Here is a 26,057-nt window from a genome sequence, read left to right as displayed (position 1 = left end):
GAGCTGGAAGGCAGAGACGACGGGCAGCCCGCAGTGATCGCAGTGATCGCTGGAGCATCCGATGATATAACAAAAGCTCAAAGAGGAAAAAGCCCTTTGCCAGAACGTTGGATCAAAGCCAATCAACCAGGTTAAATTGAACAGTGACGAGCTTAACGCTATTTAGGTTAAGAATGATTTAATTAGGGGGAAAAGGGGAGAGATTTAATTAGGAAGGATAGGAGGCCGCGTTTGACAGCAGATTGTGTGGAGAAAAGCAAGAGGCCTTAGGTGACCACAAGTTTATATAACCCAGGAGCATTCCAGGACCGCTGGCAAAATCGATGGAGAATTAAGTTAAATTAGTGTGGAAATCAGATCGTCGAAGGTGGTATTTCTGCTGTGTCCTGTTCCCGTGGCCTCCAGCTTCAGAGCCTGGGCTCTGAGGTCACGCTGCCTGCTTTTAGGTTTCCTCTCCGCCTGTTCTAGCTCCATGCCTTTGGGGGGGCCCTAAACTTCTCCAAATCCACAATCGCCATCTGCAAAATGGGTATAAAATAGAACTGTGATGTCACAGGGGTTTTCTAAGAATTAATCTAGATGGTCCGTGTAGGAGTCTTAGCACAGAGGCCACCCCTGACGCCTTTGGTAAATGCTTGTTAGTGGAGTTGTTGTTGGGGCTCCGACCGGGGCTCCCCCACCACCTGGAAGCTTGCGGAAGCCGGATCCTGGCCCATTCACCCAACTCGGGGCGAGAGGCCTCCGTTCCCTGCCACGGCGACCTCCTGTGGCTTCCCCGGGTGGGCGCAGAGAGGCAGGGGCCGCACGTGCGCAGTGGAGGCTGTGGGGCCTCTTCTGGCCTAGCCTCCCGGGTGCAGCCCCCCAACGGGGTGGGAGGGACATCACGGGCCGTGGATCCGGGATGTGGGGACCCCCCCTAGAGACTGGCCGTCACGGGCCATTGCCACACGGACACACGTTCGGTGGCCGACGGCAGGTGGGCGGAAGGCGCTTGCCCTGCGTGGGCCCGAGGCTGGGGCTCCAGGCAGCAGGCAGAGCTACCTGCAGGGCTTCACGGGTTTTACTTTTGATGGAAAAGAAGCGTTTTGATGAAATAGAAGGTCTTTGTTCTGCAACCAGTGTGGCTTGGAGAAGGTACCAAGAGAGCAAATGACCTTGGTGTTTCTGGAATCCCCCAGCGTTCCGCCTTTTAAGAACAAAGGTCCAACTCGGTTGGTTTATACTCAGCCTGTGGGGCTTAAACCAAGAATTCCCAACTTTTTTTTTCCTTTTTTTTTTTTTTAAATTTTTATTTATTTATGATAGTCACAGAGAGAGAAAGAGAGGCAGAGACACAGGCAGAGGGAGAAGCAGGCTCCATGCACCAGGAGCCCGATGTGGGACTCGATCCCGGGTCTCCAGGATCACGCCCTGAGCCAAAGGCAGGTGCCAAACTGCTGCGCCACCCAGGGATCCCAAGAATTCCCAACTTTATAGGAGGCAGAGCCTTTAGATCCGAGAAGGGGCAGGAACACTGGCGTGGAGTTTTCCTCCCTGGGACCCAGGCAGACCTGGAGGACAGGGAGGGGGACACAGCCCCAGGGACGTAGGCCGGTGGGGCTGGGGCACCAGGGTACTCCGGGAGCGCCAGCAGCCCTGGGCTGTGGTGCACACGGGGAGAAGGGACAAGTGCCCATTTTTCAAGTAGCCTCCAGGAGAAACTTCTGAGTGTTTGTGGGGGTGGGAGCTAGCGGCGTGTGGGTCGCCCGGTGTGCACGTCGTGTAGGACGTGCCCGGCTTCCGGGGTGACGCTCTCCCTCCTCTCTTCTCCCTCTGCCCCGGGACGTGCTGCCGGAGTGATCGGAGTGATCGCTGGGATCTGAAGCTAGGGGCGCTCCGCAGAACTCCTGCCACTGAATGTGCAGATGGGCCCCGTTCTGCCCCGGGAGGCGGGGGGATTGTCAGGAGCACAGTCCTGCGGTGGAGGCAGGGCCCGGCATGCGGTGAGGGGAGGCTGCATGGCGGGGGGCGCAGGGGGCTCCGTGGGCTCGGACCGAGGCCTCAAGTCGGGGCCACCCCGCGGACGAGTGCAGTCCGCCGTCGCCTGCAAGAGGGCACGGTGCCTGGCCGACAGGGGACCACACCGGTAGACGTCCTCCTTGCCCGAGAGGAAAGGCTCTGCTGCGCTTGCTCGGTCATCAGGTTCGTCAGGTATTTGAAGCCAGTACATTTAAACTTTCCCTTTTCTGTCTTTATTTGGGCCTAAAACACTGAGCAGGACCGCACAGCTTTTGGCGCAACCTGCCTTCGCTCCCCCGTCACACTGCACAACGTAGATTCGTGTCTGTAGAGACGGCGGAGAAAGAAATCACTGGCCACGTGAAAAGATGCGTTCTATGAGAAGAGCAATCTGGTTTTTGTTGTTGTTTTTTTTAATTTCATTTAGGTATTTATTTGAGAGAGAGCATGCACAAGCATGGTAAATATCTCCCAGAACTCGGAGAATTAAAAAAAAAAAAAAAAAACCAGAATAAATGAGGAAAAAAGAAATCTGGAAAATAGAACTAGATGATCCAATATACAGAACAAGGATTCCAGAAGAAGAAAACAAACCAGGGTTGACAACATCATCGAAGGGATCATTAAAGAGAACTTTCTCAAGCCGAAAGCGACTTGTTGATAATGTTAAGACTTATTAACATATTAACATTCAGTGCAATTTGACAATTTTCATTTTTTAAAAAAAAGAAATGGTAGGAGGCCCGCGGGGTCTGCACAGAGGGACTCGAGTTGCCGCTCGCCTGCAGAGCCGTCAGCCTGGGTGAGAGCACAGAACGGTGTTTTTAAGATATTTCATTGATAGACAAACGCCTCACGTGCCGCCCTTCCTGGAAAAAAAAAATCTTTATAAAAATCCTCTTTGGCTAAGTAAACAATTGTATTATTAAAAACCCCAAAACCAGGAAGACAGAAGAACAAGTGATAATGTGCGTCCAAGTGACTTGTCAGTCTGGTTACACTAAATACAAAAGAAAGTACAAGTTACATATAAAAATAATGTGGGAAGGACATGAAATCAAGTTATAATAATGACTAGAGGGACGCCTGGGTGGCTCAGCGGTTGAGCATCTGCCTTTGGCTCAGGTCGTGATCCTAGGATCCTGGGATCGAGTCCCGCGTCGGGCTCCCTGCACGGAGCCTGCTTCTCCCTCTGCCTGTGTCTCCCTCTCTCTCTCTGTCTCTCATAGATAAATAAATAAAATCTTTAAAAAAATAAATAAGTAAATAATGGCTAGAAACCGGGGACAGGAGGAAGGAGGCAGGAAGAGTGCCCTACCTGGCTGGGCTAATGAAACATCGGATGTCCTCCTTAATCAGTAAATCAGTTAATTTTTTTTAACGTAAATCTTTACGTTAAAATCACGTTAAGTAGTTTTTTTGTTTTTACTTCTAAATTGGTTTCTTAATCAATAGATTGAGAAGAGAATACGTATTCTCAATCACTACAAGAGGACAGAGGTCAAAGAAACATCGTCCCATATGCAAAGGACAAGCAAGGAAAATTAACGGGAAATGCTAAGCACTTGCGGGGACGGCGGTTATTCCTCAGCGAAAAGCCAACAAGTAATCTCTGTAGGTTTTTGGTGTTTTCTAGAACGTCTGCCGTGAACTTGTAGGACTTCTTAAATAACAAGCCATGGAACTCCTTGTGGGGTTGTTGTAAAAGTTGTTTTACATAGAATTAGGCTCCAGGACACACAGGGTGGGTACGAGGCCCCCGATGAGACGCGCCCGGGCGGCCCCGTGTCTTCCCGGCTGCAGGGGTTTGCTATCCTGTGGGACGCGATCCTGTGGGACGCAGGGCCCTCGCCTTCCGTCTCTTGGACTGAAATCGTCATCGTCGTCGGGAGCTGTCGGGCCTCGGTGTGCTTGTCGGAAGGGCTCTGACGCCCCAGGGTCACCTTGGCCCCGGCAGCGGGGTCCGGCCTCGTATCCGAGGGTCAGACCTTGACCCGGGGAAGCCGGTTTTTAGGGCTATGGAGCTTTGCCCTAAATTCACCTCTGGGTGCCTCAATCTCACTTAAAATGAAGAGCATCTTCCATCCATCCAGACCACATCTGCCGACTGTAAATGAAAAAAGGCATCTGTCTAAAGCTCCGCGGGAATAGAGTGTTCTAGAAAAACAGTCACCCGGGTAGTGATTACATGTACTCAGGGTGGAAGGCTTGACGGGATTATGGTTCAAAGACTCGACAGCAGGAAGCGTTTTTTCCTAGGGGTGGGCTGAGGCTTTCCTGCCAACCCCCTTACCTAGCAATCCCGACGTTAATGAGGAGGAGAACAGGGGGCCGGGCAGCCCTGGGCTCCGACGGGGCTGCTCCTTCAACAAAGCCCGACAGAATCCCCCGTCCAGAGGGACCCCGCGCCCGTTCCCAGGGCCGTTCCCGGGGCCGTTCCCGTTCTGCTTCAAGGCTGGCTGATGGGCCTGACACTGACGCTGACTGCGTAGACGCGGCTCGCAGTGCGGTTCCAGATGCTGTTGGCCCCCAGGAGGATGTAATTAGAATAAGGGGCTTTCTGGGTGGAAGACGTGAAAGAAAGAAATGCTCTCTTTGAAATCAAGTCGTTAAATAATAGACGGGGGCGGGCGGGGGGCGGGGGTGGTGGTTCGCCTTTCGGTCTTCAAAGCGAAGTCGTGACCTGCAATTTCCTTAATGGGTTCTGTGCTTCCGACTGCTGGGCCGAGGCGAGGCGGGGAGAGGACAAGCCGGAGGCCGAAGGAGGGGCAGCCCGGGGAGCCGGCGGGGGGTGGGGGCGGGGGCGGGTGGGCGTACCCCCCTTCTGTCCCGTCTTTTACTCCGGGATGGACCCGGACGCCGACTGGGGACTCCTGGGGCGCCTCCCCCCCCGCCCCTCCCCACGCGCTCTGGGGACGGGGCCGTGTCGCTGTGGAGCAGGGGCGAGCCGGACGCCGGCCGTGGCACGGGTGTGGACGTCGTCGGGTGAGACTCCCCGGTGTGGGCCTGTGGCTCCAGGACCAGGATCGGACTGGGTTCCTGAAGCCTCGGTGCCAAGTAAAGCCTCGTTGCCGTGGGACCGGACGCGCTTCTGCTTCTAGAACAGTCCCAGGACTTCGTGTTTCCTGCTCATCCCTGATTTGTCTGTTCTTCAAATGGAAGAGGTGTCCTCCCGACGCAAGGTGCCCTTAAGGGTTTCTTGACCCCCGACTCCCCCACGTTCTCTGTGTCCCCCCCGCCCCGAGCGACAGTGTGCTGTTAGAGCGAGAGCTTTCGCGACAGCCGGCCTGGCTCTGGCTTCTCCACATAGCACACCGGGCTAGTACCTTTGCGAGGATTACCTGGAGTTCTCTGGATGCCGCGCCGGGCAGTGGTGTAGACAGCCGTAGACAACTCACTAACGGTCGCCGTGGTTGACGCCGTCACCGTCATTAGGACCTGCAGAGTCCGACCTCAGAAGATCCCACCGGGCTGCGAACGCTAAGCCCAGGCCCTTCGGGGCGTGAACCCAGCAAAGGATTTCTGCGCCTGCGTCCGTCCTCCGCTCCCGCGTGCAGATAATACGTTCCACGCGTGGAGTCCCCGCTGTCCCGAAGCAGTCCTGCCTCCGGGTGCTCCTCTTGGAAGCGCCCCCTCCGCTGCCCGGAGCTGCCTAGGCTGCCCCGCAGATCGTGCGCCGACCCCGCGTCCTTCCCGGCCGGGGCAGCACCCTCACTTTCCGCGGCCCCGAGTCAGAGATGCCGTCCGTGTGTCCCGCTTCCCAGGCAGCTGCCTTGAGCAGGTTACCCACACCGAGCGGGGACGTAGCGCTCACCCCGCGGCCCGGCTGGAGATGTAACAGGAGGACGCGTGGCGAGCCCCGGGGACGGAGGGTCTAAACCGGGAGGGGGGTGGGCAGGCGCCCGGGTTAGGCTTAGACGGCGTCAGAAGGTCGGTGAAGGGTCCGTAACCTGCGTTCGGGGGAACCCGCACCTTCGGTACAGGCGTTGCCGTCAGGAGGTTGAGGACCGTGGGTGGGACGACGGCGGCAGAAGTGGCCCGGCCTCCCCTGCGCCCAGCACAGCCCCGTGGGGGCCCAGCGCGCGGAGAGGGCTGCCTTTCGTCGCTTCCCGAAAGCGAATGTCCCGTCTCGAGCTGTTTGCAGGCTGCTCCCCACGCTGTCTTTAAAGCATCCCCTGCTCTCGGTTTTAACCAACGTTCCGGATGATGGCGTGGGACGGGCAGGTGTCTGGGACGGGAGCTTGCCCTCCCCCGTAAGGCGGCCGGGACGCCTCCTCCGCGCTCTGGGGCTCCCGCCGCCCGCGTCCCAGCCGCCCCCTGGCTCGGCCCAGTCCCGCAGCCGCAGGAAACCCGGCCCCTTCCCGGGGGCCCTCCTCTCCGCGGAGAAGGCCGGCAGCGCCCCCACGCTCACTCCTGACGATGCCCTTCGCCCTCGGGATGCCTGTGATCTCCCGGATGCTCACTGTGCCCTCGAGGCCCAGGGACGCGTCTCTACCCCGTCCAGGGGGGCGGCTGCTGGCCCGAGGCGAGCCCCCGGGCCCAGAACGGAGCCCGGCCGGGGCGAGAGGCCCTGGGTCCGCGGCATCTGTGTGCGCCCCCCCTCCCCGCTCACCTGCCGCGGCTGCTCGCCCACTCCCCGCCTCACTCAGGGAACCCACGGCCCTTCCTCCAGGACGTTCCAGGAGCCTTACTGGGTTTTGCCTCCGTGTCTGAGGAGAGAATGTTTGGTCGCAGGTCAGGAACCTCGGCTGGAAGTTCCTACTAGAGAGCCCGGTGTCCACAGCAAACTGTGGCGAGGTCAGCCCCGGTCCTGGAGGGAGGGATGAGGCGGCTTTGGAGGGAGCTTTGCCGTGGGGACGTGTCCGCGACCCCGGGCACCGGGACACAGAGTGGGGAACCTCCCCGAGCAGCCCAGAGAGCCCGGTGAGGGCCCCCCGACGGCCGGGTGGCCACCCCGCTGCCTGGGAACCGCAGGACGGCTGGCCTGGCCCTGCCGAGCCAGGGAGCCCCCCCCCCGCCCCGTCGGGTCCCTGCGCCTCGTGCCCAGGCTGCAGCTGCAGACGCCCTTCACTGTGAAGCAGGCCCCAGGCCCATGGCCGGGTGCGGGGTCCCCGGGCTCAGCTCCGCGGCCCCCCCGAGAGGCGTCTGCAGCGATGTGCACGGGCCGCGCCCTCGGCAACTCCAGCTGGGGTCGCGTGGGGTCGGCGCAGGGTCAGTTCCAAAAGCTTTGGTTGGGACCAGCCCCGGGCCTGGAGGAGAGCAAGCCCGCCGCGCCCCCACCCGGGCTTCGGGCCCCCCCTCCGCGCACCCAGTGCCCATCAGGGCCCTGCACGGGGCACACACGGGGCACACATGGGCCTTCGGGGCGGCTGGGCCTCCCCCTGCAGACCCTGGGGTGCAGCACAGCAACCGGAGGAAGCGGCGCTCGCACCTCGCACGGGCTCCGACGGGTCAGCAAAGGTCTCTAGCGCCGTCGTGGCTCCGTCATCCGGAGAAACAGTGTGAAGATGAACAGGTTTCGGGGCCACCGCGGCTGAGGGGCACCCAGGGCCCGTCCTCCGGGTCCCTGACCCCGCGCCGTGGAGCCAGTGTGCGTGGGCTGCAGGCAGGCCTTGCTCGTCGCCCGGCTCCAGGCCTCAGGGCCACGCAGGGCTTGCACGGGGCTTGCACGGGGCTTGCAGGGCTTGCGGGGCTTGCATCCTGCTCTGTCTCCAGAAGGTGGGACATGTGGAGCCCTGGGGGAAGGGCAGAGCCGAAGCCAAGCCTGCGTGTGTGGCCGCTTCCCAGGCTGGGGCGGGGCTGGGCTCTGGGTGCCCTGGGGCCACTGCACCTGCGTGACCTCTCCTGCCCCTGCCTGCCCCCTTCCCCCCCAACGCGTTGGCCTGGTGGCTCCTTCTCTGTTGCTGGGCCTGCATCTGTCCCCTCCGCCCCCCTTCCCTTCCCTTCTCTGTCTCGCTCACCTGTTGGTAGAGACCCTCCCTTTATGACCCCATGTTGGTAGAGACTCTCGGGTCGTCTCGGAGCCGTGGCCAAGCGTCCACAGGGCCGGGCTACCGGGGAACGCAGGGTGGGGCCTTGTCCTTGCCCGAGGGCCCTGGAGAGCCGTGTCCCTGAGGGCAGATCCAGACTCGTCCTCCTGGGTGGCCGTGGACCTGACCCCGGGCCACGAAGGGCGGAGGCGCAGGGCAGGCCTTCCTGCCACCAGGTCGTGAGCACCTGGGTCGTGAGCACCTGGGTCGTGACCTGCCGCCACAAGGGTTCCCCTTGCTCTTCTGAGAGGCCTTTGTCTCTGAACAATGTTCCGCGTGTGACACAAGCCAGGCCTCCCGTCCCTGCGCAGCACGGTCCCTGGCACCTGCGAACCTACCGTGATCCCACCTCAACAAACCTGATTCACAGGAGATCACCTGGGGGCACTGGGGGGCTCAGCGGTGGAGCATCTGCCTTCTGCTTGGGTCGTGATCCCGGGTCCTGGGATCGAGTCCTGCATCAGGCCCTCTGCTCCTCCCTTTGCCTCCACCTGCTGCTCCCCCTGCTTATCCTCTTTATCTTTCTCTCTCAAATAAACAAAATCTTAAAAAGAAAAATCCCCTGGAGAGCCTGTCACAGGTCCTTGGGCGCCTCCCAAGACCCTGATTCAGTAGGTCCAGGAGCAGGGTGTGACCTTGGCTCTCCGAGGGTCTCCAGGGACATGACCTTGGCTCTCCAAGGGACTCCAGGGCGTGACCTTGGCTCTCCAAGGGGCTCCAGGGCATGACCTTGGCTCTCTGACGCTCCAGGGGCTCCCAGGGGGGCCGCCCTCCCCACGCCCGGCCTCCCGTGTGTGTCTATGCTGCTCCCCCCGGGCTCCTGGGCTCCAGGCCCCTCCCGGCCCCGGCGCCTCCTCACTGGCCACAGGCTTGTCCGTACCTGAGCTGTTGCCTACGTCAGCCGCGGGCTCGTCCTCTACAAACCACGTTGGAAACGTACCTATTTCATTTAGGGTAACGCATCCCGAGGCCCTTTCGCGCCGTCCCCTGTTGCCGCTCGGCCTCACCTCGGGGGTCGGGCACCGCCCCGTGACTGCCTTCTGGCTTCTTGCCTCTGAAACGCGGTTCTGGGAAGGCTCTCTTGAAACAAAGGTCGCTGTCGCTTTGCAAAAGTTAAGGTGCGGCCGTGCAGGGCAGGCCCTAAACGCTGGGTCCCTCGGAGAGTCCGTTCAGTGTTCGACAAGGGAGGGGCACGGTGCACCCTGCGGGGAGGCACGAGGGCCCGGTGCCCGAGGTCCCGCCCCGGAGACGGGGAGTGCCGAGGACCCCGTGCAGGGGGAGCGGGCGGCGGGGGCCGCGGGTCTGAGCCGCATGTCCTTCTCTCCGCAGCACGCCCGCCCGTGGCCGCCGCCGTGGTGTCCCACTTCAACGACTGCCCGGACTCCCACAGCCAGTTCTGCTTCCATGGAACCTGCAGGTTTCTGGTGCAGGAGGACAAGCCCGCGTGCGTGTAAGTGTCCCCTGCTGTCCTGAGGTCCCGGGGCTGGGGGCGTCGCTGCAGCCCGTGGGAGGAACGGGGACATCCCCACCACCTGCCTGAGCCCCCGGAGCTGGGGGGGACGGTCCGCACAGCAGGCTGAGCGACACCTGCTTCAAAGCCCGGGGTTGAAGCTCCGGATTCCAGTGGTGGGACCCCGGGGTCGCCGGGGAGTGGGGGCGGGTGGGAGCCTGGGGATCTGCGTCTGTAACAAGCACCCGGGGTCACGCTTGGGTTCGGCCGACTCTGAAAATCCCCGGGTCCAGGCGTAATTCCCTCGTTGGGGCTTCCGGAGGGCGGGGCGCCGGGTGGGGGCCCGGGGCTCGCTGTGCTCGGCGCCCGTGCCCGGGCTCTTGAGGGAAGCTTCCCTGAGCGGCCGGGGGGGGGGGGGGGGTTGCCCGGCGGGGAGGACGGGGAGGCGCCCCAGGCCTGGGCGTCGGGGGACCTGCGGTGGCTCCAGCGGGGAGACGACACTGGAGACAAGTCGGAGGCCGGGGCCTGTGTTCTCCAGGCGGAGGGTTCACGCTGGTCTGGGGAAGGGGTGTTTAAGAAGCGCCGTCTGTCCATCTGCCCGTGTAGAACCCCCGGGGGGGCAGTCCTCAGCTGCGGGGCTCCGGGCCCTCCGGGGCGTCCAGGGACGGCAGCCCGGCCCCCACCCTCTCGGCACCGGCGCCCCCGCCTCACAGTTGCCACCATCGCGAGCCTCCAGGTGGCCCCTGGGGGTGGGAGGGAACAAAACCCGCCCTCCGCCCCCATGGGAAGCCACCCACCGTGCGGTCGCCGCCGTTTCCGTGGGTCACAACTGGTAGAAAGGCAGCCGTTGCCCGGTCCAGCGTCACAGAACCAGTGAGGGACGCCACAACGTCAGCGGGAGCTAGGATCTGGGCCCTGCGCTTCCGCGGACCCCGGTCCAGGCCCGCTCCCTGGGCTCGGCCACGCGTCCCCATCAGGACCCCATGAGTCGGGCACACAGAGGTCGCGCCCAGGTTGCAGAGCAGGAGCTCCCAGCCACGGTGCCGCGGGTGTGCGTCCGCCCGCCCGATGCTGTGCTTCTGTGCTCCGGAGGCGCAGCTGCATGGACGCGGGCAGGGCCTGGAGCCTCACCGGGGGGCTGCCCCGGCCGCGTCCCAGCCCGTGAACACAAAGCACGACGACGATTACTCAGGATTACCATTTCTATTAAATTATACGCAAGGGCCCCCGGGGGCTGACGGCACCGCGTTGTCAGCAGCACAGCGTGTGCGGGACGCTCGAGCCCACAAAGGCCGCGGTGCGCCAGGAAGCCCCGGTGTGGCCGGGACCCTCGGCGGGGACCCTCGGGCCCTCCGGCAGCGCCCAGTGCACCCAGCTGCGCGGCGGAGGCTCCTCTTTGGAGAAAGACGGCGAGTCCCTGCCGAGTGGGGACCAAGTTTCAGCGAGTTCCTCCCCGGCGCCTTCCGCACCGGCCGGGGCTGCCGCAAGTGCTTCGAGAGCCGCCCGCCGGGAGCAGCACCGTCCGCGGCGACAGAGCCCCGGGCCGCGGCGGTCGCCTCTGAAGGCAGGAGGCCCGGGGGGTTTTGTCCTCTTCGTTCTGGAAGCCCGGGGAGCTCACCGTCCACCACGTCTACACAGCACTGCGTGTTCACAGTCAGGACGCCTGAGCCCCCGCCGCCCCCCACCCCCGTTCACGCTGTAAATGTTACTAATCACGAGCTTTCTGGAAAAGCCGTAGCCGCGTGCAGGGCCTGGCTCCCCGCGCCCGCCTGCAGGGCCGCACGGAGTCCTCACGGCCCCCTTCTCACCTGGGAGTCCTTGTCCTTGCTGCATAGACGACCGCCTGGGCGGCCCCGCGGAAGCCGTCGGCCCAGGGCCCCCGAGCTGGTAAATGGCTGAGCTGAGGGTTCAGTCCGCTCGATTCTAGGCCCCAAACTCGTGTTCTCAGCTCCTGCCCCACGCGGCTCTCTGTTCGGCCCTAAAAAGCTCACCTGTTTAAACAAAGAGACGGCAGGTCCCCGATGGAGTCACCTGTGCTAAGCCCCCGCCGCCGTCCCCCAGGAGCGAGCTCAGCCGGTCGCCCGGGACGCCCCGGGGCAGCTCCTGTGACAGCACGTGCCTGAGGGGCCCCGTGTGCCCCGAGAGACGCCGCCCACGCAGGTGCCTCCCCCGGCTTCTACCTGCCGGGCTGACGGGAGGTCACACGTCGCTGCAGGACGCCGACGGGATCTCGACATTCGCTCAGTTCAGTCTTGCTCTTGAACGTCTCGAATCACTAGGCTCTTCTGTTTCCAAGAGAGGCATTGGCGTCTGCCCGCCGCGCACACAGGGACGTCGGGGTCGCCCCCAGCCCTCCGCCCAGACCACCCGGCAAGTGCGGGATCTCCAGAAACAGCCGGGCCGTCCCTGTGGTTCGGAAAGGCCGACCACCTGTCGGGAGGCACAGCCCTGCGAGCACTGAGCGCCGCCTGACCTCAGTTTCCCCAGCAGACCTTGGCAGCCCAGGGGGCGGTAATCGGCCCACAGGTGTGTTCTACGTGGCAGCAGGGGACGATCTGCGTCATCCTTGAGGAGTTGCAGGAAGTTACCAGCATTTCAGAGGTCAAGTTTCTTTTTTTTTTTAAGATTTTATTTATTTATTCATGAGAGAAGAGAGAGAGAGAGAGAGAGAGAGACCAGGATACAAGCAGAGGGAGAAGCAGGCTCCATGCAGGGAACCCAATGTGGGACTTGATCCCAGGTCTCCAGGATCACACCCTGGGCCGAAGGTGGCGCTAAACTGCTGAGCTCCCCAGGGATCCCCAGAGGTCAAGTTTCACTGACCCACCACCCTGTCCCCATCTCATCCCCATCCCATCCCATCTCTGTCCCCATCCCATCACATCCCTGAACCTATCCCAGCCCCCGTCCCCATCCCATCCCCATCCCATCCCCATCTCATCCCCATCCCATCCCCATCCAATCTCCATCCCCATCCCATCCCCATCCCGTCCCCATCCCATCCTCATCCCATACCTGTCCCCATCCCCATCCCACATCCGTCCCCATCCCATACCCATCCCCATCCCTATCCCAATCCCATACCCGTCCCCATCCCATCCCTGTCCCCATCCCATACCCATCCCATCCCCATCCCCATCCCATCCCTGTCCCTGTCCCATCGCCACCCCATCCCCATCCCCATCCCGTGCCGTCCCAGCTCGCCCTCCCTGGGTCTCACCCCCATGGCTCCCCACTGCCCCGTGCTGACCCGGGTGTGGGCCCTGACCCACTCTGCTCACCGTGTAAGCTTGGATGCCTGGTGGGGACAAACACGGACCCTTGTGTCTGCAGTTCCTAGAAGACTGGGATAACTAATCCCCCCCAGAGCGGGAACTCCCAGTCTGGGCCGAGAGCGGAACCTTCTGTCCCCACTCGCGTGAACCGCCCCTTGGGTTGCTGACACTCACTCCGGCCAATAAAACCAGCCTTCCTTCGAGGCTGGCCGGCCGCGTCACGGCCTTAGAAAGGCCCGTAGTGACCCGAGATCATAATCGAAGAAGCGGGGGCTCCTTCTAAGCTACTGTCGTGCCTCAGCCTTGTTTTCTATGAGAAGACGGTCCTCAGGATTCCGGAGAACCTGGAATGACGTCTCACCCCGAAGCGTGAGCCGAAGGCAGAGCACACAGCCCGTCAGACGTCAGACGCAGCCGACGGTAGTGAGCGAAGTCTTGGGCCCCACGTTTCGGCTGAACCGCGGGCGGTGCTTGCGGCTTCCTTCGGTAGGTCCCCGCGGGGACAGCAGGAGCACGCGGGAACGGATTTCCAAGGACAGCAAAGCCCCAGGAGTGCGGGGTCGGGACTTGCACGGCCTTTCCACCGGGACACACTCAGCCCGGGGGCCGCTGCCTGCGGGGCCTTGGAACAACGGAGAACCGTCGCTCAGGTGACCTGTCCTGAGGGTTCCCGGGGCTCAGCCCGTGGCAGCCGGTCCGCGGCTTCCCTCCTGCAGCGTGCTCTGCGGTGCCCGAACCCCGACTTCACATTCCCGCAGCAAACATGGGTTTGCTGTCCAGGGGCCAGGCCGGGCACGTTGTCGGGGGCTCCGCACAGAGGCCAGCGTTGTGCGGGGACGTGCCCTCCGCCCCGGCCGGCTGCGACGCGACTGAGGAGGGGAGCGGGAGGTGGAGGTGCAGGCAGGCGGGGCCCGGGCCACATGGTGCAGGTCTACGTCCTGGCGGGCGGCGGCCGGTGCAGGGGCCACGCAGTCGACGTTGGGGCGCCGGGCGGTGCCGTTGGCAGGGCCTGCGACTCTTGATCTCGGGGTCTTGAGTTCAAGCCCCACGTTGGGCGTGGAGCTAAGGCAAAAAACAGGGAGAAGTCACGAGGTCGTGCCATCCGTAGGCCTGGAGAAGGGGCGCGTCCTCACTCCCGCGCTGCCCCCAGCAGGAGCGCACCCCAGGGCCCCGCAGGCACCAGGCGACGACGAACGGGCCTCGAGCCCGTGTGGCTCCACGGTCTGTTCCGTGAGGCGTCCCGTTGCGGGGCCCTGTCCCCAGCACATTGTCTGCAGCACAAACAGGCGCGTACAGTCGGGTGACGGCCTGTCGGGGTCCGTGATGCCAGAGCTGGATACGGCCTGAGCCGGAAGGGTTTGGGACACACATCGTTGTGCGACATTTGAAACGACCTCCCGGTCCTCTAACGACGTGGTGACGAGATGGAAATGACATGGCGAGACAAGACTGCAAAAAAAAAAAAAAAAAAAAAGGAAACGACAATATTAAAAACTACATAGAAATAGCTCAAAAAGGAACATGTCAGTTTGCCACTAGGGGACGTGGGGTCAACGAGTGTGGGCTTTTTTTTTTTTCCTGCTTTATTGTAATATATGCCCTTCCCAGTTTGCGTAGAAACGTTCCTTTTCCAGCTGGAGAAAATTTATAAGAAAAAAAAGAAAACGTTTGGGAGCATAGGCCTCTACGCATCATCATATTCCTTGGAAATTGGAAAAGAGCCCTGTGACCGGGGGAAGGGAGCACGTCCGTGGACGGCAAGGCTCGCACGCAGGCCCGCGGCCGGGGAGACAGAAAAGGCGCCTCGAGGATCATTTCTCTCTTCTCGTTCACGCGGGGAGGCCTCCAGCCACAGTTCGCTCCTAGGAGAAGCACCGAAGCCGTCTTGACGGGGGAACAAAAATGGAAAGGCCTCGGGGCCCCCTGGCCGGGGCCACTGCCTTCCTCTGCGGCCCCCTTGGTGCCCGCGGCCCGGCCGGCCTCCCGCGGGTTCTGACGCCGCGGCCCGGACCTGGGGGTGGTGTCGGGCTCCCGAGGCGACGGCAGCGGGCAGCCAACCTGGATGTCGCTAGGAGGCCCTCATGGTGGGTGGCTCCCGGCTCCGCCTCCGCCTCCTCACCATTACCTCTGGCCTTTCCTCCAAGCCACCGTTCTCAGGCCTGGGCGGAGGGACCCGAGGACCGCGGCCGGCAGCTCTCGCGCCCCTGACGCAGTTGGCCGCTCGGGGCGAGGACCTGCTCTTCCCCGAGCGCGCCCAGGCCGGGACCCGCAGGGCCGTGGTCGGGCGCAGCCGCGTCCCCCGGGCCTCTCGGGCAGTGCTCGCCACCCGCACGCTCGGCTCCCTGAGCCCCTGAGGCTGAGACGTGCGTGATCACGGAGACGTGCCGGTGGACACGACGGCTTCCAACGAGCCGGAGCCCCTCCAGGGGCAGCTTGGGGCCGGGTGGGCTGGCAAGGGCCCGGCACACAAACGGGGGGGCTCCCCTGGGAGGAAGACGGGGGGAAGCCGGCAGCAGGTGAGCCAGCCGGGGTGTGTCTCCCGCGCGTGGGGGTGGATGGCGCAGCGGGGGAGCCGGGGGGACTGGCGGCGCCACAGCGAGGGGACCGAGCAGTCCGCCGTTCCCTCTGCACTGAGGCTCGGAGCTTGGCGCGAAAGCACTGCCCCAGGTTGCCCTCCGCGCCATGAAGACCGTGGCAGGACCCCAGAAAGGTCGCCTCCCTGGGGGATCATTAGGTCTTAACCCTGGCAGCCCCCCACCCCCTCGTCCCTAAGCAGCCCCGGCCTCACCTGCATGCGTGACTGTTGGGAGTAAGAGACGCGGCTTCCCGGAGGAGCGGGGCGCGGGGCAGGAAGGCCGCCTTGTGCGCATCGGCCCGAGGCCACCGTCGTTTAACCGGGATCCTCGGAGCCCCGCGCCGATGGTCCGCGCGGCAGGTGTGCAGAGGCCCCAGTGGGAGGTGTCAGGGGTCGTGTCTCCAGAGCCTGCAGGCCAGAGGAGGGGCGCCCGGACCCGCTGCACAGCCTGGGGAGCTGCGTGGACCCCCTGGGGACGTGCCATGGCCTGGCGCAGGCTCCCGTGAGGGCCCTGAGCCCCCTGAGACCCCAGAAGTGCAGGCTCCCCGGCAGCCTCCTGTGCTGGCCTAGGGGCAGGGGCCAGGCCGCGGAGGACGGCGGCCCGAGGGCCGGGATCCTGGGGCGCCTGGGGCAGGCAGGGGCCCCTCGAGGTGCGGCCTGACGGCGGCGGGGACGGGGCGGCGGAGAGCGGTCGTCCCGGTGGCCGTGCGTCCGTCTGTGGGTCCATCCGTGTGTCTGTGTGCCTGTGCTGAGCACCGCTTGACGCGGGCGGGTGGCAGGTGGGCTGGGCGCAGGTGACGGGGACACCACGGGGAGGGGGCAGGTGTGGGGGGGCAGGCACCCAACAGGGTCAGGCCTTGGCGAGAGCTTGGCCGGTGGGGCCCCGTGGCTCAGAGGATGAGAGGTTTGGGCTTCAGGGCTGACCCCACGGGGCTGTGGGCCTGGGTGGGGCTGGGGGGCTGGGGGGGGTGCTGCGGGGCTGTGGGGCTCAGGGGCTACGGGGTGGGTCCTGCTGAGGCCTGTGCCTCCGCGCCCCCACCCCCCACCCCCACCCCCACCCGCGCAGGCGCTCTCTCGCCCTCCTGGCCTCCTCCTGAAATAAGTCACTTTCAAAAGCGGGGAGGGGTTAATCCACGGTCCCCTGGTTCCACCGTTGCAGTGTTGGGGGGCGCAGCCTGGAATGCGCAGGAAGCCAGGCGGGGCGGGAGCCTGTCCCCAGAGTCACCTGTCCCCGAGCCACCTGTCCCCAGAGCCATGTGTCCCTGAGCCATTGTCCCCCAGCCACCTGTCCCCAGCCACCTGTCCCCAGTCACCTGTCCCCCAGCCACCTGTCCCGAGCCACCTGTCCCCCAGCCACCTGTCCCCAGTCACCTGTCCCCCAGCCACCTGTCTCCAGTCACCTGTCCCCAGTCACCTGTCCCCCCAGCCACCTGTCCTCCAGCCACCTGTGTCCCCAGCCACCTGTCCCCAGTCACCTGTCCCCCCAGCCATCTGTCCCCCAGCCACCTGTCCCGAGCCACCTGTCCCCAGTCACCTGTCCCCCAGCCACCTGTCCCCAGCCACCTGTCCCCCAGCCACCTGTCCCCAGTCACCTGTCCCCAGTCACCTGTCCCCCCAGCCACCTGTCCCCAGTCACCTGTCCCCCAGCCACCTGTCCCCAGTCACCTGTCCCCAGTCACCTGTCCCCCCAGCCACCTGTCCTCCAGCCACCTGTGTCCCCAGCCACCTGTCCCCAGTCACCTGTCCCCCCAGCCACCTGTCCCCAGTCACCTGTCCCCCAGCCACCTGTCCCCAGTCACCTGTCCCCAGTCACCTGTCCCCCCAGCCACCTGTCCTCCAGCCACCTGTGTCCCCAGCCACCTGTCCCCAGTCACCTGTCCCCCCAGCCACCTGTCCCCCAGCCACCTGTGTCCCCAGCCACCTGTCCGTGAGCCACCTGTCCCCCGAGCTGGACGGGTGCCTCGACCACCGTGCGTGGATGGGGGGAGCATGTGTGCCAGGCCAGGACCCCTAAAAGAAGGACGAGGGCCCAACCGCAACCCGCAGACCCCGGCCAGGAGTCCCAGAGCAGCGTCCGCCGTCCCCGGAGGCCTCGGGCAGCGCGTCCCGTGCGCCTTGGTGATGGCGCACTCTGCTGCTCTGGCCCGAGCGTCGCCACATCAACGCGAAGAGAAGCCTGTGCCGCAGAGACGACACCGTGTTGGGGCCCTCCCGCCCCCGGGCTTAGGGGACCGCAAAGCCCTGCACGATGCAGCCGGACCCCGCAGCCCCTTCGTCTCCCTCGTCCTTCGAGGTGAAGGTCACAGACCAGCGTCCAGAGGGGCCTCCCGGGAAGAAAAGGGAGAAGGTGGCTGCCGTGGCCACGTTGGGGGAAACAGAGGTCGGCCTCCATGTGCGACGTGGGGCGCAAGTCCCTGCGGGAAGGAGGCCCCCCGAGGCCGCGGTGACCCCACATTCTGTACAGTAGCCAAGTCAGCAGGACGGAGGGACCCGTGCGGGGGCCGCGAGCAAGTATCTTCTGTTGAAAAGAATCGGGGCTGGGGGGGGACCACCTGCATCGGGAAACGACCATCCCCTCCTCGGCCGACCCAGTCCCAGGGGCTCACCCCGTGGCGGCCCCAGGGATGGGGGTCCGGGAGGCAGCGGGAGCGAGAGCTGCACGCAGGGAGCAGCCTGGGCCTCCACGCACACGCACACGGGAGAGCGAAGGAGCCTGTGATACCCGTGATCGTGATGCCGTGCCCTCTACGGGGCCGTGCTCTCTATGGGGGGGGGTCATGCCCTCTATGGGGGCCGTGCTCTCTACGGGGCCGTGCCCTCTCCGGGGGCCGCTTGCCCGCAGCTCCAGCTCCGTCCTGCCCCCACGGATCCTCCAGGGGGAGCAGGCCGGCGTCGCTGGAACGGGCTGGCTTCTCAGGCCCTGCCTTCGCAGAGGTGGCCCAGCCCCGCTGCAGCACGAGCCCCGCGTGCCCCCCGCCTCCGTGCATGCTCAGGGCTAACGGAATTCGATGAAGACGGTGGCACAGCAAAGCGCAGCCCGTGCGTGTCTCCTGCTGGGTTAGCGTGTTTTCCACTCGTCGTCAAACTCCGAATACGTGCACTTAGTTCAGAAACAGCCCGGATTCCTGTGGGCTGCCAGAGGGGCCTGGGGACCTAACTCACCGGCCTCCCTGTCGCCGCGTCTGACTCGGTGACGACGGAGCGCCTTTTCCTTTCTTCCCCAGCTGCCACTCCGGGTACGTCGGGGCGCGCTGTGAGCACGCCGACCTCCTGGCCGTGGTGGCCGCCAGCCAGAAGAAGCAGGCCATCACCGCCCTGGTGGTGGTCTCCATCGTGGCCCTGGCCGTCCTCATCATCGCGTGTGTGCTGATACAGTAAGTAGGTGCTGCCCCCGACGGCGGGCCCCGCGGGCATCTGTGGGCGCCCAGCTCACGGCCACCTGCCCGAGTGGAGGAAGGGCCCATCCCGGGAGGGTCCCCACTGCGGTCACCGGACGCCGGTGCACAGCAGGTGCATGCAGTGTCCCCGGGGCTGGGCTTGCAGGCCTCGCGGTGACGTGCCGGGGGACTGGGAGGGCTCCAGACTCCTCCGCACCGGGGCTCTCTGCGGGTCCCACGGCTGCGGCGAAGGTTGGGGTTGCCGCGTGGACAGGTCCCCGATGGCCCTTCCCTCTGCACTCGCCTCCCTGCCACCCCTCGCCCTGCATCCCCGGGGGCCCTCCTGCGCCTCCACCAAGGGAGGCCCCTGCCCTGCGTCCTGGCCCGGCTCTCCGCAGAGGGGGACGCCCCCGTGCTGTGGTGGCAGCGTGGGCCGCGGGCCTCCCCGGAAGTGCCCACACACGCCCGTCACGGAGCAGGCCCTGTGCGTCATCGGCTCGGGTGCCGCACCTCTGTAGCACCGGGGCCGGGGAGGGGCTGCGTGGTGACGAAGGGGAGACGGAGGCCCCGAGGGGCCGGGACAGACGGTTGTGAGGCCCTGGCCTGCGTTGGTTAGTGGCCGTTGGGGCGACACGCACGCCTCTGGGGCCACAGTGAGCGAGTGCTGTCGACGGAGCCTCGGGGGCAGGGGTGAGGCTGCCCTCCCCGCCCCTTGCCCTTCGCCGTGTGTCCCGCCCGCGTGCTGGGAAGGGCAGCAGTCGGGCCTGCGCCCCACGAGGGTGCCCCCCAGGGCCGCCCACCTGCGCCCGCCGTCGCTCCCAGGCGCCTGCCTGGCCAGGGGTCCCAGAGCCTCGGGGACAAGCTGGGGGCCCCGGGAGCTTGTCCCGGGGGATCTAGAAGGGGGTTTTCCCAGGGTCTCTGCAGACGGGAACGAGGCGGGAAGGCAGGGCGGCCTCTCTCCCAGGGAGGCAGCGGGTCCTCGTCCCTCTGCCCCTCCCCGGCCCACCCTTGCTCGAGGCCGGGAGCCCCCACCCCACCGGCTGCCGGGGCTGCAGCCTGCGGCCTCCTGACTCGCGGTTGGTCGCGACCAGCTTGTGTGGAGGCCTCGCCTCACCGCCTGGGTGACCCTTGCTAGGACGTGGCTGGACCCAGCCCCCCGCCAGCTGCCCGCGGAAGGGAACCCTGGACCCCCCGGGCCTCGGCCTCGCGACTCAGGAGGGCGCCGTGCCACACAGACGGCGCTGGCCGCCAGGACGGAGGGTCACAGGCTCTCGCTCCGCTGCCTCGAGATGCGGGGCCCCGGGCTGGGGACCATGAGACGCCAGCGGGCCCCGGGAGGGCGGCCCAGCGACGGGCCCGCTTCCTCGCTGGCTCCTGGGCCCCCGCCCAGCAGGAAGCCCTGCCCGTTCCCGTGAGGTGGGCGGAGACTGTCCACCCCCCCCCCCCCCCCGTGCCCGCGGGGACAGCTCCAGGGGTCTCCACGTCAGCTGCGTCCCACGCGGCGCTTGCTTCTCTGCCCGCCAGCCCGCGTGCTGCTCCGCCGCGGCCCGAACGGCCTGCACCCAACTGGAAGGCTGTGCGCCGAGCTGCACGCCCGCCCGGGGCCCCCGCGGGAAGGCCGGGCACGCGCCACGGCGCCCCCGTGCCCGAGCCCCGCACAGCCGCGTCCTCTGCCCTCTGCCCACAGCTGCTGCCAGGTCCGGAAGCACTGTGAGTGGTGCCAGGCCCTCCTGTGCCGGCACGAGAAGCCCAGCGCCCTGCTGAAGGGAAGGGCCGCCTGCTGCCACTCGGAGACAGGTAAGGGGCGTAAGGGGCCGCGCCAGGGGCACAGCGGGCGGAGGAGCCCCCTTCCCCCTTCCCTCACCTCCCCGGGGCAGGGGCCGGGCAGGGGCGGCTTGTTCAATCTCCAGGAGCCTCTTGAGGATGCTAACGCGTTAACCCTTATCATGGCCTTGGGAGGGTTTGTGAATGACGTGGGTAAACTGAGTCAGCCAAAGGTGTGCTTGGGTCCGACCGTGAGCCACAGGGGCCTCTGCGGGCCCCACTCCCCATCTCCCCCACGGCCTCGGAGGACCATCCATAGAGCTGGTGAAGCTTCCGTGTTGTCGGGCACCAGGAGGAACGTTGCTTGAGCCTTTTAAGAGGACTTGCAGATGCTGCGCCATCTGTGTGCACCTCGGGGCGGACATAACGGGAGGAAGTGTCCGGGCCCCGGGGAGTCAGCGGTGGGGCACCTGCCTTCAGCTCAGGGCGTGACCCCGGGGTCTGGGGCTCCCTGCAGGGATCCTGCTTCTCCCTCCGCCTGGGTCTCTGCCTCTCTCTGTCTCAGGAATTAATGGATAAAATCCCCCCCAAAAAAATGGGTGGAGGAAGCTTCTCACCAATGTTCCTCTCTGCCCACATCTGGGAGGACGTGAGCCCTGAGCCTTGGAAGGGTCTGGCCTCCCAGAGACGCCCCGGCCGAAGCTCCCCGGGACGCTGTCCTCCCCACTCGGGAGGGACGGGGAGGGAGCAGGGCAGGGAGACGTCGGGGAGCTGGCCTCCAGAGCCCCCCCCCATTGGGAGACACTAGGGGGCCCGAGGGGAAGCCGCCCTCCCCCACGGGCTGGCCACGTCCTCCAGGGCACCGGGCCCCCAGCGCAGCCGTGCCCCCACCCCCCGCCCCCACCGGCCCGGCCTGTGGCTCCAGGGGCACAGTGTCAGGAGCCGCGGCCCCGGTGGTGGAGGCCGGAGACCGAGGCGAGGCCCGAGAGCCTGTGGACGGCCCAGGAGTCACCGTGTGTCCTTCCTTGCAGCCGTCTGAGGAGCCGGGGCGTCTGGCCGGGTCGCCGTGGCAGCCGAGGGGAGCGGCTTCTCCGGGACCAGCCGACAGACCTCGCCACCCTGCCAGCCCCCCCCCCGCCCCCGCGCAGCCTGTCTTCCACGGCCCCCCCGCGACTGTCGGGAGCTCTGAGCTTGGGGTCGTCGGGTGCGACCCAGACGAGACATCGGGGGCCACGGCGATAGGACGGGTCCCAGCACAACCGCACGGGTGACCCGGCTGCGCCGTGTGCCTGGGCCGCGGGTGTCCTGCAGGTCACGGAGGCCTCCCTTCCGCGGCCCCGTCCCTCGGCGGCGTGTTCCCGCCAGCCCCGGAGGGTGCCAGCCGGCCCCGAGGGCTTCCCCACACCCGCCTCCGGGAGGAGAAGGCGGGAAGGGGGCTGCTTGTCCCGTGTCCGGACAGGCCACCGCAGCCCGGAGACAACCCCTGGACCGTGGGGTCGGCGCGGGTCTCCCAAGGCGGCGTAAAGAGCCCCAGCCCTTCCAGACGCCCGCGTGCGCGCCACGGTGGTGCCCGTGGAGTTGCGCGGCCGCTCGGGGCAGCTGAGGCTCCGGGACGGGCCCGGGCGCACAGCGGGTCAGTGCCCCCAGGCAGCCCCGCCGCCGGCCCCACGGCTCACTGGGTCCCCGCAGCCCAGCCAGGAGGCGCCGGGAGAGCCCGGGGACGCGGCCGCACCCGTGAAGGGGGCCGTCCTCCCCCACGTCATTGCCCCGTCGACCTGTCGCTTTATTTTTAAAAGGAAAAATTTAACTTTTCTATTTATTTTCCAGCATTAGGAGCAGCATCCCCGCGGTTTGTTTGGGTTTTTTTGTTTTTTGTTTTGGTTTTGGTTTTGCCCTTTCCATTCAGGATGCTGGTTTTAGTAACAAAAACTAACAAGTCACCTCCCCACGGGGCGGGTCTCACCCCCCCCCAGAAGGTGAAACTGTCCTGGGGGCGTCGCGATCCGCGGGCCTGCCTGGGGAGCCCACCGGTTCCCTCCAGCCGAGCAGCGGGATTTTCACTGAAATCGGTCATTTTCACTGAAACCAGCAAACAGCGGCGGTGAGGCAACGTGGGAGGCCCCTGTGCGGCGGACTCGACTCCCTAGTGTCTGGCGCAGAAGATCTCTGTGTACGGGCGCGCCTGGCTCCCCACGTCCCGAAAGGGACCTTTAAAATGTCAGGTTGGCTTAAATCTTCCATCGGGCGACCGTCCTCCGCGGACTCTCGTCCCCGGTCTGTCCGTTCCGCTGGACCGTCCCCAGGTCCTCCAGCCGAGGCGGGAGCGCCAGAGCCGCCCTAGGGCAGCAAGCGGCCGCCGGCGACCTTGGCGGGGACGGGCGGGGGCTGCGGCCGCTGTGTGGACCCCCCACGGGCCCCCCACGGCCCCCCCACGGCCCCCGGCCCTGTCCTCGGCCGATCGAGTCCGACGGGAGAGCCCCGGACCCGACTCTCCTCAGTCTTTCCCAGAGCAGTTGAGGCCGCGGGGCTCTGCTGACCGCTTGGCGGACCCCGGCTCAGGCTTGGGGCGTCCGGCCCTCGCGGAGACTGGGGAGGGCAGGACGGGAGCCTCTGGCTTCCCCGCGGGCCGTCGCCTTGGGCCAGGCCGTGGGCGGGGGAGGGGGGGGGAGGGCCTCCGTGGCTCCCGGGGCGGTGCCCTGAGACCGGCAGGTGCAGGACAGTCTGCGGCAGAGGCAAGGTGAGGGCGGGCGGGGCTGAGCGCCCCAGAAGCCCTGTGCGCCCCGGAAAGTGCAGGGGTCCGTGCCCTGCGGGGCGCCGGTGCTCCGGGAGCAGGTGGATGGGTGCCCCCTTCCGGGGGGCATCTCGGGACCGTGCCGATGGCTCCCTGCGTCTGCACCGCCCCGAAGCCCGGGGTTCTGATCAGGGCTCCCTTCCGGGGCGACCCGGCCACGGGGCGGGAGCGGGGCTGCTCCCCGCATCTGTCTTGGGAAGAGGAAAGGGGAGAGGGTCCTTGGGACTCTCCCGTGGGGCCTGGCCTGGCCCCGCAGGACACGTGGGCCTCCGGGTGAAGGGCACACGGCCCCCAGCCCTGGTCCCCGCAGGAGGAGGGATCAAGAGGCGCCGGGAGCCGGGCAGGTGCAGCCCCTGGGGACCGGTGCCCTCCGGGGCGGCGGGGGGGGGGGGGCGCTGGCATCTCCCAGGGCTCCCAGCCGGGTTGTCTTGGAACCTGGGCCACCAGCCGCCCCCCCCGCCGGGCAGTTCTGGCAGAAACGGACCAACAAGCTCCCCACGCAGCTCGCCCCTCCCCCCGCCGCCCTGTGGCTCGGGCCGGGCCCTGAGCCCCGCACCCGCTCAGCGGGGGACACGCAGGCCGCGGCGGGCGCCCCGGGCACGGGGGGACACAGACCTTTGGCCTTAATGCGGGGCCCAAGAGCCGCCCCAGCCGCGGCCCGCGGGGCTTCCCGAGGGATCTCGTGGGGAACACACGCGGCCCGAGAAGCAGCGCCTCCCCCCGCAGGGACCTCCCGAAGCATTCGGCTTTTCAGTACCTTTATTATAACAAACCTGATGCTTTTTTTTTTTTTTTTAGAACGTGTTACTCTGACTTCTGTATATGTTGCACTGAGAAGGTTAATATTTAATGTTTTAATTTATTTTGTGTGATAAGTTAATTTTGATTTCTGTAATGCGTTAATGTGATCAGCAGTTCTTTTCCTTAATATCTGAATTACACTTATTTAAAGACTGGTGAGCAGTACAAAACCCGTGTGTTTCTCAGTCCTGCGCGTTGTCCTCCGGTTGTCCTGCACCTTGTTGGGAAGGATGAAGCCATGAACCACCCCCCCCCCAAATCAAGGCTGCAGCTTTTCTCCCTGAGGTTGGCATGCCGCTGCAAAGCAAATTACAGCTTTTCTCCACAAACGTGGATGATGAGAAAAAATTAGATGCTCTTTTGCAAAGTGCGGGAATCCTAAAATTAGTGAGGGAGGCTCCCCGTCTGAAGAGACCGAGTCCTGCGAGGTCCCGGCTGTGCAGGTCCTTGTCCACACGTCTGACACTAAGCCGGCCGATGCAGAGGGAAATACAAGCACACAGTCCCTGCCCCCAGGGAACCGGGGCCTGGCTGAGACGCTGACGCAGAAGGTGGCCCTGGACCAGGTGCAGACCACATGCAAAAGGGGCTCAAGTTGTAAGGCAGAGAGCGCCGGGGCCCCAGGCGACCCCAGGCAGCCCCAGGCAACCCCAGGCCCCAGGCGACCCCAGGTGACCCCCAGGTGACCCTAGGCGATCACAGGTGACCCTAGGCCTCAGGCGACCCCAGGTGACCCCCAGGTGACCCCAGGCGATCACAGGTGACCCTAGGCCTCAGGCGACCCCAGGTGACCCCCAGGCCCCAGGCGACCGCAGGTGACCCCAGGCCTCAGGCGACCACAGGTGACCCCAGGCCCCAGGTGACCCCAGGCGACCCTAGGCCCGCTGCAGCCACACCGCCCTCGGGGGCCTGTCAGGAAGGCACATTTTCAGCCCCACCCCAGACCTACTAAACTGCAGAGGCGCTGGAGCCCCTTCTAGTTGCTTCCAATGGGTGCTCAGGTTTGAGAACCCCAGTGCTGCAGGGCTTGGCAGCAGGCAGGTGAGTGTGGGGCCTTGTCCTTAGGAGAAGCTTCCCCGAGGCCTGGCGGAGGAGGGAACCCGGGCGTGTGTCCCAACACAGGCCGCGGCGGTTCGGGTCTCAGAACTCACAGCCTTGACCTCAGGCCTGCATTTGCTTGGAGTTTCTCTGCCTGGGGCCGCTGACAGGGGAGCAGGCCTGCCTGCCCCCAGGGCCCCGTCCCTCGCCGCAGGGCCGTCCTACGGCTGTCCACCCGGGTCCCCCAGGCCCGCTGCCCCCACACCTGCACCCCGCACCTGCGACCCCTGCGTGCACCCCACACCTGCACCCCGCAGGGGCTCGTGCGGCAGCGGCCGGGAGCGGGTGGCAGTGGAGGGACGCCAGACCTTGGTCCCAAGGGATGCTCGGCTTCATGAGGGAGGCAAGCCTGGAGCACCTGCTGTCCCCCCCTCCCCCAGAGGTGAAGCAAGGCAGCCCCTGTCCCCAGTGCACCGGCCTGGTGGCTGCCCTTCAGCAGAGCCCTCAGCCCCTCCTGGGACCCAAAGGGCAGCCGCACCTGCACCTGGTGCTCCCTCCGCCCCTGGGCCCTGTTCCATCCCGGCGACTGGGGGCCGCTCCGCCTCCTCTCTACCCCGTGGGAGCCTCTCCCGGTGCCACTCCTCCCGCCTCCCTGATCCCAAGCCGAGGTGGTCCCGGGGTTCATGGGGCCCTGGGCTGTCGGGATCCCGGTCCCGGTGGGGCCCTGGGCTGTCCCCTCCTGCGGTGAAGCAAAGCAGTTGTCCCCCTTCATCCCGGGGACCAGCCGTTCCCTGCAAGGACCGGGGTCCCCACTGTCGGCCTCGTCTTGGTGGCCGTTGGCCCAGCCCGCCGTCGCCCCCCTCAGCGCGGCCCTGCCTCCTGCCTGCCCGGCAGCCCCGGAGCTCCGGCCCGCGTCCCCTCCCGCCTTCTGGAAGCCCCCTCCCCCTCTGCTCTCTGGG

At 65.5% G+C, this 26,057-nt stretch overlaps 1 protein-coding gene across 1 annotated transcript in view; it reads left to right on the top strand.

Annotated features, from left to right (window-relative positions):
- TGFA (transforming growth factor alpha) overlaps positions 1-24,230 on the top strand; it is a 78,750-nt gene extending 54,520 nt beyond the window's left edge. The window contains exons 3-6 of the mRNA XM_072768740.1: positions 9,357-9,477; positions 18,552-18,701; positions 20,392-20,501; positions 21,500-24,230. Coding sequence (XP_072624841.1) covers positions 9,357-9,477; positions 18,552-18,701; positions 20,392-20,501; positions 21,500-21,507 — 389 coding nt within the window. The 3' untranslated portion in view covers positions 21,508-24,230. The remainder of the gene's footprint in view (positions 1-9,356; positions 9,478-18,551; positions 18,702-20,391; positions 20,502-21,499) is intronic.
- Positions 24,231-26,057: the final 1,827 nt, after the last annotated feature.

Source organism: Canis lupus, chromosome 11, assembly GCF_048164855.1.
Source record: "Canis lupus baileyi chromosome 11, mCanLup2.hap1, whole genome shotgun sequence".
In the NCBI taxonomy this organism is placed as follows: domain Eukaryota; kingdom Metazoa; phylum Chordata; class Mammalia; order Carnivora; family Canidae; genus Canis; species Canis lupus.
This window is presented reverse-complemented; position numbering and strand designations above follow the sequence as displayed.